At 34.7% G+C, this 15,233-nt stretch overlaps 1 protein-coding gene across 6 annotated transcripts in view; it reads left to right on the top strand.

Annotated features, from left to right (window-relative positions):
• LOC126883325 (fatty acid 2-hydroxylase) overlaps positions 1–15,233 on the top strand; it is a 369,757-nt gene that overhangs the window by 309,178 nt on the left and 45,346 nt on the right. For all 6 annotated transcript variants that reach the window (XM_050648712.1, XM_050648708.1, XM_050648711.1 and 3 more), the window contains one exon: positions 6,516–6,736. In XM_050648712.1, the coding sequence (XP_050504669.1) occupies positions 6,521–6,736 (216 nt within the window). In that variant the 5' untranslated portion in view covers positions 6,516–6,520. The remainder of the gene's footprint in view (positions 1–6,515; positions 6,737–15,233) is intronic.

The following is a 15,233-nucleotide window of genomic DNA, read 5'->3' as shown; positions in this document are numbered from 1 at the left end:
CTAATTATGACACATTATGGTAAATACTCCTTACTTTTCAAATAATATGCTCTTGTAAACGCATAACTTTGATTTATTGGCTCAAGCCACACTAACTAGATACTTCACAAGAAATTAAAAATAATTAACATGTAAAAAATTCACTGTTTTAATCAGATATATTATATTCCCTACTATTGCAATACAATATTAAAACGAATAAACGAAAACTTGTAGAGTAGTGCTGATTGATACAACAGAGCAATAAAATGTTATTCATTCAAGATAGTGTAAAATATATCGCCGCTTATTCATTTCAGATATTTCCATCTCGCAAACAAAAACACGAAAAATATACATCTGGCGGTGAGTCACCCGTCCCAAGGCCCAGAAAACTGTACGTTGACGACAGGCCTTCCCAAGCTCGACCTGCGAACGCATGAACTGATAGTAGGATGCGCAGAACGGTCTACGCAGTCCGCCGACGCAGCTTGTGTCTGGCTTAGGATCAATTTGCGCCGGCTGTAAATGTTGCCAAGTCAGTCAAGTTCGATTTCTTGTTAAAGATAATCAATTTTAATAGTTTCAATGTGACACAAAAGTTTATTTGAAGAAAGTGTATTTTTTGTTCTTCATAATGGAGGGACAAAGTCGTTTTTGTAATATTTTATTTAATTATATATGTAGAGTAATTTCCACCTACTAACAAGTTTCTCAAAGTAGGCTCCGTGGGCTCTGTACCACCATCCGTTACTATATTACGAATATGTATGCCAAATATCTCAATAAAATATTCAAAATTAAAGCTACACTCTTAGGCAAGCCGCACACCAAAGAAACATGAAACGAAAAACATGAAACATGAAACGTGAAACATGTTTCATGAAAATAAAATACTGCTAAACAAATCTCAAAGTCCACCTACCAATGAAACGGGTGTGATTCATGCTCATGACACATTTTTATTTTCGGAGAGTTTCATAAATGGCCGGACGTATATTTGTTTAGCAGTGTTTTATTTCCATGAAACGTAATTTACGTTTCATGTTTCTTTGATGTGCGGCCTACCTTAGAATGCGTTTTCCGCGCGCTGAGGTTGCCTCTTAACATTTAAAGTTCCCCGCACAAACCTTATGGAAATTAGGTCCCAGTGGATTTAGCCCATACTTTGAAAAAATACTCTGAAGCATCCTGATAAAAAGTTCTCTTGGGCACATCTCGATCGTATGGAGGATTTTCAAGAGGCACAAACTCGTAAAATTATAAGATTTACCGGGTATTCCAATTCCCTGAGTTACTGGTTATCTGGCAACATGTACAAGTTTGGATCAAAGAAAAGTACTAGTAGTCTAGGATTTTTTCCTGGCTATCCAATGGCGACCTTTACTTTGACCTTGACCTTCAATTGACGTCATCTTCTAGATTTTCGATTGTTTTCAGCATTAAATTGATATAAACAGATTACTCATGCAAGGTCACTGCAAGGGACGTCATCTTCTAGAGTTTCTATGGTTTTCGGTTTCGTTGGTTTAGACGGTTCTAGAGTTTCGATGGTTCGTGGTTTTAAAATTACTGAGAAAATAATGTACTTGCGTTTTGACTCACCCTGTATTCGATATAAAGAAAATTAGCAATATCGAACATTCTTGAAAATTTTGACAATACGTTAAAAAATATGGCATTAATAAACCATTGTTGTTTTGCTTATTTTTATTTATACAGGGAGTTGAACTTGTTACGATTTTCATATAAAATTGGTTATAACTTTGTAAATACCCTGTATAACATAACAAACCTTTATATTTTTGTGATGGAGAAGTTAACAGGATTTCGAATTTAAAATAAAATATAGGGTGTTCCATTTAAAAAAACATACGTTTGGTCTGCCACTGTGTTATCGAACACCCTGTAACATTCTAACTAATTTTGTAATGTGAAGCTCAGACTTTTGTTATTAACTTTTATTGCTATATATTACTATAGAGGAGCTATTGAGCTTTACCCTTATAATCAATCACCCTGTATAATTTCCCTTGAATGAATATTAAATAAAGATCGAAATATTCTACATAAACTTCACTTAATGGGTTGACTAAGGAAATTTAACAATGAAACTAATATTTCAAATATTCCATAACAAAAAAAACATCCAAAAGCTAACTAAAAAAATTATTATAAAAAAGAATTTTGATTGGGTGATTTTTATTCAGGTTCCATTGATGGTACTTCGATCCTTACTCTAGAAACCAATTGGTATTAATTTTCACTTTAAAATTCACTTGAAGTTGGATAAAAGTCTTCATAATTTAATTGGAAATCGACTCGCCATTTTATACCACTGACCTTCCCCACAGCCACAAGCCAAGTGAAGTATCGCGTCTCGCTACTTCACAGAGCAAAACGTCAAAAATCTCCGAACACGAACCAAACGTCAGGGACACCAATCCAACAAAACTAACAGGTAGTTTTAAGTGTGTTTAGGTATGACGTCATTAAGATAAATATTTTTAAAATATAAGAGGCAATAATAGTTAGAAATGGGGAATTACGAGAAAATTAAAGAAATTTAATTAGGAGATCAAAAGAAAATAATTATAAAAATAATTAAAGAGTTCAAAAATAATTTCGTAACGTGTGTACCCTTACAAAGGGAAAATAGTAGGCAAACGCAATCCAGGACGAAGAGGGACTTCATGGTTGAAGAACTTGTGAGATTGGTAGGGTATTGATACAAGCATGATATTTAGGGTGACAGTGAATTAAACTAAGATAGCTATGCTGATAACCAACGTTCTGAAAGGACGTGGTACATGAAGAAATAGATTAAATTATTTATTTTAATTTATAATAATATCTACGTACCACTCCAATATGTGGTTTTATTATAAATAAACAACCTCCGTAAATGTCAAAAATATCTGCGGGTTTATTGGAAAAACGGGCTCTTTAACTATATAATGGAATTTAATAAAGCCGCAAGAAGTCAGGAATGTTCCACATTTTGTAATTTCTTTCTTTTATTACGTTGTTAGTCCATTATATAGCGCGTTTTGACTATAAGGTACATATATTATACCTAACGATTTAGACTTGTATGCACACGAAAACTTAATATCAGGAATAATTTAAGGACTATCTTTATTACTTATATGTATAAGAATCCTTAAAGTAAAGTAATATACATATACATTTATTCTTCTTCTTCTTGTTCTTAATTTTCTTCTTCTCGGAATAGTGTTAAAATGTCGGGAATGCGGTCTGCGGCTTAAATTAAAACTATATTTTTATTTCAGAAATTCAATATTTCGTTGATTGTTTATTTTTTCAACTTCATCAGGAAAAAAGTTAACTTACAATTTGATACAAACATAACATTCACAATATTCTCACTTACGAAATGTTATATTTTATTTTGTGAAACTAATTCTGTTGGCCAAATACATATTGTTCTACGAGCGTCTGAAGCGGCACTGATTTCGGTCCTTTTGTTACATGTGACATTAGAGCCTACTAGTTTTATTATCGAATCAGATGTTAGATGTTTTTAGTCTATCAGAATTTTAAAATATTTGCAATACATGTCACTTAACTTGCAAGTTTCTGTCTTATAATTAATTGACTTTTTGTTTTTGTTGATATGGTCCATTTCAAGAAACATTCTTTTTTATAATAATTTTTTTCTATATCCAAGATCTTGATATCTGATAAATTAAATGTGTGGCCTGGTGTGTTGGAATGGTGTTCTACTGCACAATAATTTCTCTCTATTTGGCAGTCATTTTTATGCTACACTAGTCTTTGCTTTAACTACTGCGATGTTTGCCCTATATCGCTTCCATCGCATTCGAGAAAAGAAAGTTAGTAAAATAGATGAACCTTTAGAGTGCACTACGTGCCTCTACTATTGTGACTACTACATCGGTAATAATACAGATATTATTTACTTACATCATTTTACTTCTCATCATCATGTAACCTCTTCCGTCCACTGCTGGACATAGGTCTCTCCCATTTTTCGCCACTCTCCCATTTTTCGCCACTCTCCACGGTTCTGTGCGTCTTGTTTCCATTTCTTGGACATTCGTTTAATGTTGTCAATCTAGCGTGTTGGTGGACGTCCTCTGCTGCGTTTGTCTTCTCTTGGGTGCGAGTCAATTAGTTTTCTGGTTCATCTTGAATATTTTAGTCTCATTATGTAACCTGCCCAATTCCATTTCAGCTTGGCTCTGCGTTCGACGACATCATTGATACCTGTTCTTTTCCTTAGGTCTTGGTTCCTTATTTTGTCTTTTTTTGTCACGCCGGGAATTGATCTTTCCATGCGCCTTTGTGCCACTCTCATTTTAGTGCTGCTGTTTTTGTGAGCGTGATAGTTTCTGCTCTATATGTCATTATAGGAAGAACGCATTGGTCAAATGTCTTCCGGTTCATACCTATCGGGATGTTGCTCTTAAAGATGTTTCTTAATGAACCATACGCCGCCCCATCAAGTGATATTCATCATTGAAATATACAGGTCTGATTATCCTTGTTTATTCTGATTTCATGAACGAGATATATGTATGTACTTTTCTGCCAATTCGACCACTTGATTTTGGATGGTTAGGTGTTCGCTGGAAACTTTTGTCATAAATTTGGTCTTACTGAAGTTCATTTTTAGACCTCTTGTTGAACATATTTTTCTAATTATTGTAGCATTTGTTGTGCTTCACCCAGATCTTCAGTGATAAGTACTACATACATCGTCAGCAAAATGCAGATAATTGAGTATTTCCAATCTATTTTTATTCCTATATTTTCCCACTTTAGCATTTAAAGGCATATTCGAGAACCATTCTAAAGGAGTCCCTGGTGAATATGTAAATATTGTGAGGGATATGTATGAGGGAGTAACGACTAGTGTTAGGGCAGGTGTGGGAGAGACTAATAAATTTCAGGTGGAAGTAGGATTGCACCAAGGCTCGGTGCTTAGTCCGTATTTATTCTCATTAGTTTTGGACCAGAGAACAGCGAAACTACAGGGTAACATTCCATGGTGCTTAATATATGCTGATGATGTCGTGTTAGTAGGAAATAGTGAAAGAGACTTAGAACAAAAACTGGAACAGTGGAAACAAGCTCTGGAGAGGTTTAAAACTTAGTAGGACAAAAACAGAGTATTTGGAATGTTCATTTAAAGATAGAGCTACTACAAATAAAATGGTATCTTTGGATGGTGAAATGATTGTGAAAAGCAATAGTTTTAAGTACCTAGGATCGGTATTACAGAGTAATGGAGAAATAGATGGAGATGCATGCAGTAGAATTAGGGCTGGATTGATGAAGTGGAAAGAAGCGAGTGGTGTGTTGTGTGACAGAAAAATTCAAATGAAGCTGAAAGGAAAATTCTATAAAACAGCCATAAGACCGGCTATGATGTACGGAACTGAATGTTGGGCAGTGAAAAAGAAAGAGGAACAACGAATGTATGTGGCGGAAATGAGAATGCTTAGATGGATGAGTGGAGTGACAAAGAAGGATAAAATTAGAAATGAGTATATTAGGGGAAGTCTAGGTGTGGCACCAATTGATGCCAAAATGAGAGAGCATAGGTTAAGATAGTTTGGTCATGTTCAACGTCGAGACGTTAATCACCCAAGACGAAGAATAGCTGAAGTGCAGATTCCTGGAAGGAGTAGGAGAGGAAGACCAAAGAAGACCTGGGGGGAGGCGATAAGGCACGACATGTTGGTAAAGGGGATTAACATTGATATGACCCAAGATAGAATTGTGTGGAGAAATGTAATTAGGGAAGCCGACCCCGCATAGGGATAAGGCAAAGAGAATGATGATGATTCGAGAACCATTCTAAAAAATTTAGGTGAGGGAGTGTCGCCCTGTGTCACACCTCGCTTGATATGTAGGTATTTTCTCTGGTGGGATCATGTAGTTTTACACGACTCGTGCTATTCTAGTACAATGTTTGTACTAACTTAGTAAGCGGTTTTCTATTCTACTGTTGTTCAGAGCAGTTATACCTATCTCCTTCTTTAGGTGCCGTGTCTGTATTCAGACGTTGACGGTCATCATGTTTAAAATTTCCTAAAACCCTTCTCTATCGGCTGCTGTGCCAAATAATTCTTCTACTGTGGAGCTACACCATTGTCTAATATTACGCAGCCATGAAATTTTCTTTCGACCAATCCATCTCTTTCCTTACATTTTTTCTTGTATTATAAGGCGAAGGAATATTTCCTTGTATTTAGATCCTCGAATTATACGGCCGAAGTATTCTGTTTTTGCATCATTTGAAGAACATATTCATTGGAAGTGTGCGAAACCCACGATATCTTTAGGATTTGTCGATAGCACCAAAATTCGAATGCTTCTAATTTGTTTAGCATTGTTATAGGTATATTTTTTTTACCTTTTTTTACTCATATATTTTATTTACCTTTTTTTACTCATATATTTTATTTACCTATTTATATTTTACTTATATATTTTACTATACCACCAGCATTATCGGTGTATTGAATGAATTCTTTTTGTTTCAGAAAAAATGAAAGAAGATGACAAATTTGACGTAAAGTATAACGCACAATCCTACAATATATATGAATTTTTAAATAACCATCCGGGAGGATTAAATTATGTGCAACCGTACAAAGAAAAAGATGTTACGAAGCCGATGAGCTTATATGAACACTCCAAAGCTGCCTATTACCTTTTAGAAGAATATACAAAAGGAAAACGAAGAGCAGAGGAAGACTTAGAGGTAAGATTTTATTGTTGTTCTGAAGCTATTTCCTTGTGGCATTTTTATAATTACGTATTTTTTATGGGAAATAAGCCACAATTTTACTAAAAAATGAATTTATTAACGTTTCGAAGCCCAAATCGGGTTTCGTTGTCAAAATACAAAATACTATTAAAATAAAACAAACATGTTGTTGCTAAGTAAAAAAATTCTTCTAATAATTTATTTAATCTGACTCATTTATATTGGCAATTCAGACGTATATTATACATTTTAAAGTAGAAGACTTTAAAATGATATCGCCAATATTTATGAGTTGCGTTCCTGGGACGACTTTACTAAAAGATAGTTCATTCGATTACATGAAATCAATCCCAACTCAAGAATATCCGTCGCAAAAAAATCATAGCATGTGATCTGTCTTTAAAAAGACAACCAAATGCAACGATGACAGTAAAATTCTCGCGTTAGAGATTCCATAGTAAATCACGAGGGAAAACCAGGAAAAAACCTCGTGATACTATCCCGACATCGTAAGTATTTGGTCTTACATTTAATCTACCTTCAAAAAACTAATACCAAATTCTGACTTTAATAGGTTTAAATTATAAATAATATTAATATTACATAGATATAAAATAAGTAATACTAAAATATAAAACTTGTACTAACTCGATATGTTATTCACTTACTAATCGTGGTATTTTCTTTCTATTGACTTCCTCTTTCAGTATGGGTAACCACATCCTACTGCATTCTACCGAGGAATTTGTGAATACAAATTAATAAAAGAATTAATACAAATTCCTCGGTAGAATGCAGTAGGATGTGGTTACCCATACTGAAAGAGGAAGTCAATAGAAAGAAAATACCACGATTAGTAAGTGAATAACATATCGAGTTAGTACAAGTTTTATATTTTAGTATTACTTATTTTATATCTATGTAATATTAATATTATTTATAATTTAAACCTATTAAAGTCAGAATTTGGTATTAGTTTTTTGAAGGTAGATTAAATGTAAGACCAAATACTTACGATGTCGGGATAGTATCACGAGGTTTTTTCCTGGTTTTCCCTCGTGATTTACTATGGAATCTCTAACGCGAGAATTTTACTGTCATCGTTGCATTTGGTTGTCTTTTTAAAGACAGATCACATGCTATGATTTTTTTGCGACGGATATTCTTGAGTTGGGATTGATTTCATGTAATCGAATGAACTATCTTTTAGTAAAGTCGTCCCAGGAACGCAACTCATAAATATTGGCGATATCATTTTAAAGTCTTCTACTTTAAAATGTATAATATACGTCTGAATTGCCAATATAAATGAGTCAGATTAAATAAATTATTAGAAAAATTTTTTTACTTAGCAACAACATGTTTGTTTTATTTTAATAGTATTTTGTATTTTGACAACGAAACCCGATTTGGGCTTCGAAACGTTAATAAATTCATTTTTTAGTAAAATTGTGGCTTATTTCCCATAAAAAATACGTAATTGTAAGATTTTATGTTTCTTTATATCATCGTCATCAAGGCCTTTCATTCCGAATGGAATGTTTGCCGCTCTGACTTAGACCTCTCTGATTCGCTTAATGCGGTGATCTAAGACGCACTCTTCTTGTGTGTTGTCAAAGTTTGTTGTATTTGTGCATAGCTCCCCCAGTTTCTCACTTTTAGGATTTATACTGGGTCCACTTCTTTATGTACTGTACACATCCGATTTACCAATCTCTCCACAAACCACCATTGGAACTTTCGCTGATGACACAGCAATATTTGCAACTGAACAGGATCCAACAGCTGCAGTATTAAAACTTCAGGAACACCTAGACCAAATTGGACAGTGGTTAAAGAAATGGAAGGTAAAAGCTAATGAAACTAAGTCAACACATATAACTTTCACATTAAGGAAAGGCCAATGCCCAAATTATAGCCTTAATCAAGTCAACATACCTCAACAGAATATCGTCAAATACCTGGGGCTTCATCTTGATTCTAAATTAAACTGGAAACAACACATTTTAAAGAAGAAGAAACAAATTGAGTTAAGAGTGAAAGAAATTAATTGGCTTATAGGTCGAAAATGTCGACTCTCAATTGAGAACAAACTGCTCATTTATAAAACAGTCATCAAACCTATATGAACGTACGGTATAGAACTATGGAGTTGTGCCAGCCAAAGAACTCAATCAAAAATTCTACGCACCATCGCAAATGCCCCGTGGTACATTTCCAACCAAACCCTTCATAGAGACCTAAACATCCCGCTACTCAGCACAGTAATTCAAGAAAGATCCAACAGACACCACGAGAAATTGGAAGGGCATCCCAACCAATTAATGTTACCACTACTGCAGCCACTAAACAACAGAAGATTGCTAAGATTATGGCCCATAGATCTTCGCTGAAACTGAGGTGAAACCGCTGGGTGATGTACCTCATAACGCAATCCTTCTCCTCCTTCTCAGTCGTTTCCTCATTGCTGAGTGTCGTGATTCCCTATAACACGAGCAACTATATCTTTCCATCGGCCTCTGTCCTGAGCTTCCCTCATGGATTCAGAGAATGTTTTTCCACTGGCTTTCTGTACTTGATCCGTCCATCGAGTAGGTGAGCGACCTCTACTTCTGCGCCCTTCAACGTTTCCCGAAATTATAAGTCTCTCAAGATTATCATAACTTCTTCTTGCAATATGGCCGAAAAATTTTAAGACGGTCGAGAGGCAAATAGAGGAAAGTCGAGTCTGAATATTAAGCTCTTGGAGGATTGAGTGATTTGTTCTGTGTTCCGTCCATGAGATCTGAAGCATTATTCTCCAGCACCACATTTCAAAGCGTCAATCCTTTTTCTGTCGTCCGATTTCATTGTCCATGTTTAGGATCCGTAATTAAATATGGGAAAAATTAACGCACGTATTAATCTTATTTTGGTGTTTTTCGACAAGAAGCGATCTTTCCAGATTTCCGATAATCGACTCATAGCGATTTTTGGCCATGCCTATTCTCCTACATATTTCTGTTTCACAAGATCCTGTATTACTGATGTAGGATCCTAGATAGTTGAACTCGTTAACCACTTCAAACTGGTCCAAGGCTCCTGTTGTCTGAAGTGAATTTGAATAATCTACTATCATAATTTTTGTTTTTTGTTTATTGATCTTGAGACCACATCTATTGCTTTCGGCTTCCACTAGCTGCAGCAGGCTGGACATTTCTTCTTCGGATGCAGTTATTAATGTTGTATCATCTGCATATCTGAGATTTGAGATCTTCTTTCCTGCGATAGAAATACCGCCATTCCATTTGTCGAGTACTTTTCTCATTATATATTCCCCATAGAAATTATAGGCTTTTCACCAGAGCTGACAGATGATCAGGAACCCCCATCTTATGTAGAACTTTCCACAAAACTGTCCCGTTTACACAGCCAAATGCCTTCTGATAATCCAGAACACCATATTAGTGTACAATACTATCGTTGATATAAGTTATTGTATTTGTTATCAAATTAACTCATAGAATATGTAATTCTGATTGTTAATAAACGCTTACAAAAAAAAACTTTCAGGATTTTGATATCTCTCACGACATGGTCCTCCCATCTCTCTCTGGATCTTCCACTTGGTCTTTCAGTTTCAGGCTTCCATCTGGTGATCTTCTTAATCAGTAAGTTGTTCTTCTTTCTCTCTATGTGTCATAGCCATCTCAATCTCTGCGCTTTAATAAATCTAACTATATCTTCTCCCTTTATTATGTCTCTTAGCTCATGGTTCATTCTTCTTCTTATTTCTCTGTTGTCCATTCTTATCAGGTCCATAATCTGTCTGAGGATTTTTCTTTTGAATATTCTTAATTTTTCATCTTTTTCTGTGAGACACAATGGGTGGAATGCATAAAACGTAGTACCTGTTAATGCTTCAAGTATGTACTACAATTTTGAAGATTTGACTACACCTATAAAGCATTAAATGCTTTATAAGTGTAGTAAAACACTCACAAAGCATTTGTAAGCGTAGTAATGCTTTGTAAGTGTAGTAAAATCTTCAAAAATGTAGTACATACTTGAAGCATTAGCAGGTACTACGTTTTATGCATTCCACCCATTGCCTCTGCTACGTATGTAACTACTGGTCTGATTGCAACTCTGAATATTTTCAGTTTTGTATTTCTGGATAAATTCTTGTCCTTCATTAGCTTATTACAGGGGTGGCCAACCTTTTTAAGTCGAGTGCCAATATGAGAACAAAAAAAATTTGGCGTGCCACTAAAATTTTTCGACATACTAATATGGATACTATATATTAATAATATACGGTACAATATGTATTTCTTATGTAAATTCCACATTTTTCCGTTTAGTCAAGATAGTGGAGGTTTAAAAAATAACGTAATAAGTAAAACATAACAACAAACTTACTTTATTGTTAATAAAAATAAAATAAAATCGTTAAACAAAAAAACTTAAATATTTTCTTATTATCTAAAATTCAAATTATTAAACAGTTACTTATTTAATGTGGTATTTGAACTTGTATTTTTTTAATTAATTCATCTATATTGGGATTAATTTCGGAACTAGCCAACAGAATTAGATTTTTTAAATGCATGTCAGTTAATCGTGACCGATATTTTGATTTTATTATGTTCATAATAGAGAACATTTGCTCACAAACGTAAGTTGAACCAAATCTACAACAATATCTCAGAGCTAACTCGTGTAAATTAGGAAAATTATTTGCTGGTACAAATTTCCAAAATTCAATATAATTGGGATCAGTAACAGTTGAAATAATTTCCCTATATTTGGTTTTTAGTATAGTGTGGTTCTGTAAATCAATAATTTCGATCTGTATTTCAGCTGAGTAACAATTGATATCTTGCAGAGAAATAGAAAAAGGATTTATGAAAAGGTCAACATTCATTTTGTCTTTTTGAAAATCTTCAAACCGGGTATTGAATGAACCTAGCAAAATAGATATAAGGTTTTTAAATCTGTCATAATTTGGAGTTCTACTGACCTTGTTGGCTAATTCCTGCATTAATGTGAAATGTGTCAATCTCTGTTCTCCAAAATCGTTACAAAAAAGCATAAGTTTATTCACAAAAGAAGATATATGACCAACTAGAGTAGGAAAAATACAATTTTTTCCCTGTGATCTTAAATTTAATTGATTTAAATGTCTCATAATATCAGTGAGAAAAGCTAAATCCCAAAGCCAATCTTTATCATTAAGTAACGAGCACTCACTGGGTAGTTCATTGTTTTCTTGCAAATATTTTAAGACGCACTCCTTCAAGTTCCAAAACCTTTCGAGTGCATTTCCTTTGGAGAGCCAGCGCACACTGCAATGGAGAAGTAACTCTCCATCTTGCTCCGTTTCTTCCGCGAACAGTTCTCGAAATTGTCGTCGATTCAATGCCCGAGCTCGTATTTTGTTAATGCAGCGTGTTACAGGGTCAACAACAGATGACATGTTTAGGTCCTTGGCACAAAGAGCTTCCTGGTGAATAATACAATGGTACTTAAAAACTTTTCTTCCCAAATAGTTTTCCAGTAATGTAACAAACCCCTTTAGTCTACCAACCATGCAAGGAGCTCCATCTGTACAAACACTATCTAATTTTGACCATTCAACTTTGTTGACTTCGATTACGTTTTTAAGCTGTTGAAAAATGTCATCTCCTGTTGTTGTGACTAGTTGGCGCAAATCCAGAAGCTCTTCGGCATTTTCAAAATTATCATTGGTATAACGGACAAAAATGCTTAACTGCGCATTTTCTGTGTTGTCACAACTTTCATCCAACGCTAAAGAAAAGAATTTGCAGGATTGTAATCCACTTATAATTTGGGAAACAACATCCTGGCCCATATCATCTATACGGCGCATGACTGTATTTCGGGATAATGCAATATTATCGACCATATTTTTGATCTTTACATCTCCCACATTTTTAGCAAATATTGCCAGACTATTTTTAATTATCTCCTCTCCATCAGAGTAGGCTTTTTTCTTCCGGGCTAACAGCAGAGAAAGTTCATATGATGTTTTAACCATAGTTTCCATTTCATCACTTCTCTTCTGAAACAGTGACTGTTGGCTGGCTAGGGTTTTCTTTTTTTTTTTCAATAAAGTCGGCTCGCAAATGTGAACCAATAGGATATTTGTTGCTGAAGTCCTTATGCAGTTGTTTATAATGTCGTTCCAGGTTAAATTTTTTCGGAACTGCTACAGACAATCCACATATCAAACAAACAGGCTTTGAAGTATTACGATTAGTAAATAAAAATTGTTCTTCCCAAGCAGGTTGAAAATCGCGAATTGCAATATCATCTTCGTATTTTCGTTTTGAAGTCGAAGGCTTACTCGTGGACATATCGAACAAATACTTTTAAAATTTTAAAGAAACAATGCGCGATGACATAATGTGCACATACAACGGGGCAGTTTAAAATAAACTAAGCAAGGGTAACGCAGTCCTATTGCACATTACGACAGCTAGGATCACGTGCACCAATCGCAGCAATATCGCTCGCCAGAGGATGCAATGATGCCGCATCTATCGTAACTTCCGTAAACCTACTAAGTTTCTTCTTATTATTTTTTGTTTTTCAAGTTTTAATTTTTTTGAAAGTTTTTTAATCCAAAACGCTACGCGTGCCACTGATAGGACTCAATCGTGCCACAGAGTGGCACGCGTGCCGCTGGTTGGCCATCCCTGGCTTATGATATCTCCAATATGTTTTGTTGTCTGTTAGTATTCGCTCCATTACTTCTTTACTTCTCTTATGTTTGCCATTCACAATTACTCCCAATTGTTTAAATTGTTTAACTCTTTCAAAAGATTAGTTTTCTATCTTGATTTCACTCGTCCTGTTATCTTCTCTTCTAGAGTGGAGTAGATATGTTTTTCCTTCGTTAATTTGTAGATTTATTTTCCGTGCCTCATTTGCCAGGATTGTTACTTCTTCTTTTAATCGTTGTTGTGTGTTCGTTTATATAGGCTGTTCAGTAAGTTATGCTAGTCGATAAGAAAAACACAATTTTGTAGTTTGAAATAAGTATACTTTATTGTTCAGTAAGTATAGTCTCTTGGAACATCAATACACTTGTTCCAACGAGATTCTAATTTATGAATTCCATCCCTGAAGTGAGAATCTGGTTTTTACACTCATTTATAGTCTAGGCGCCAGAGGGGTAACCGTGTCCTTTTCAATTCTGATGGACACCTGTGTTGAGCTGCCCCCCTCCCCCCCCACTTGCAAAAATTAAAAAACAAATAGCCCTGATTTATGAGCTATTTATGAGCTCTCATATTCCGCAAACTAAAAATTTTGAGCTCGTTCCACTGAGCAGGAATTTAATACCCTAGTGGGGGGGGCTGAGTCAGCCCCCCCACTACTTAAAAATAGAAAAAAAATGCCAAGTTTCTTGTAAAAGGTATATATTAAAATACCCTAAATAAGGGTCAAAATACAAAACGTTTTCGGATTAAGGAATCCATCATCAGTGTTTAAAAGCCCTAAAATTAAGTATAACCTAATTAAATGAGATAAAAGTTAAAATTGACAGAGGTTTTCAAGAACAAGAGGTCATACTTACAAAATTTGCATGCCTGAGCCACCAAAATGTATAGGGTAAAAACCCTTTAAATGTAAATAATAAAGATGTTTTACATATTTATATAAAATTCATCGGATGTAATAGATAAACCTGGATGTTACCCAGGGCAACACAGGACTCTCCCCACGTGGTTGGAACTTTTTTTGGTGAAAACCTCACATATTGGATTTCAATGGCCAACTGACAAGTGAATTAAAGAGCAACCCGAAATGACACCAAGAACTGTCAATGTAACCTAGTTGTTACATTGACAGTTCTTGGTGTCATTTCGGGTTGCTCTTTAATTCACTTGTCAGTTGGCCATTGAAATCCAATATGTGAGGTTTTCACCAAAAAAAGTTCCAACCACGTGGGGAGAGTCCTGTGTTGCCCTGGGTAACATCCAGGTTTATCTATTACATCCGATGAATTTTATATAAATATGTAAAACATCTTTATTATTTACATTTAAAGGGTTTTTACCCTATACATTTTGGTGGCTCAGGCATGCAAATTTTGTAAGTATGACCTCTTGTTCTTGAAAACCTCTGTCAATTTTAACTTTTATCTCATTTAATTAGGTTATACTTAATTTTAGGGCTTTTAAACACTGATGATGGATTCCTTAATCCGAAAACGTTTTGTATTTTGACCCTTATTTAGGGTATTTTAATATATACCTTTTACAAGAAACTTGGCATTTTTGTGATTTATGGTATACAGCCAGCTACAGGAAGTTTATTTTCCTCGTGGATTTTTTACTTAAAAATAGGAATATTGAATCGGTTTTTGCGGCAGAATTACGAGCTATTTATGAGCTCTTGAAATTATATAGTTTCGATTTTTGAGCTCATCCCCTTCACCCCCAAACAACCCTTTAATTGATTTAACTTAAGAGAAAGATGC

This window comes from Diabrotica virgifera, chromosome 4 (assembly GCF_917563875.1).
Source record: "Diabrotica virgifera virgifera chromosome 4, PGI_DIABVI_V3a".
Taxonomy (NCBI): domain Eukaryota; kingdom Metazoa; phylum Arthropoda; class Insecta; order Coleoptera; family Chrysomelidae; genus Diabrotica; species Diabrotica virgifera.
This window is presented reverse-complemented; position numbering and strand designations above follow the sequence as displayed.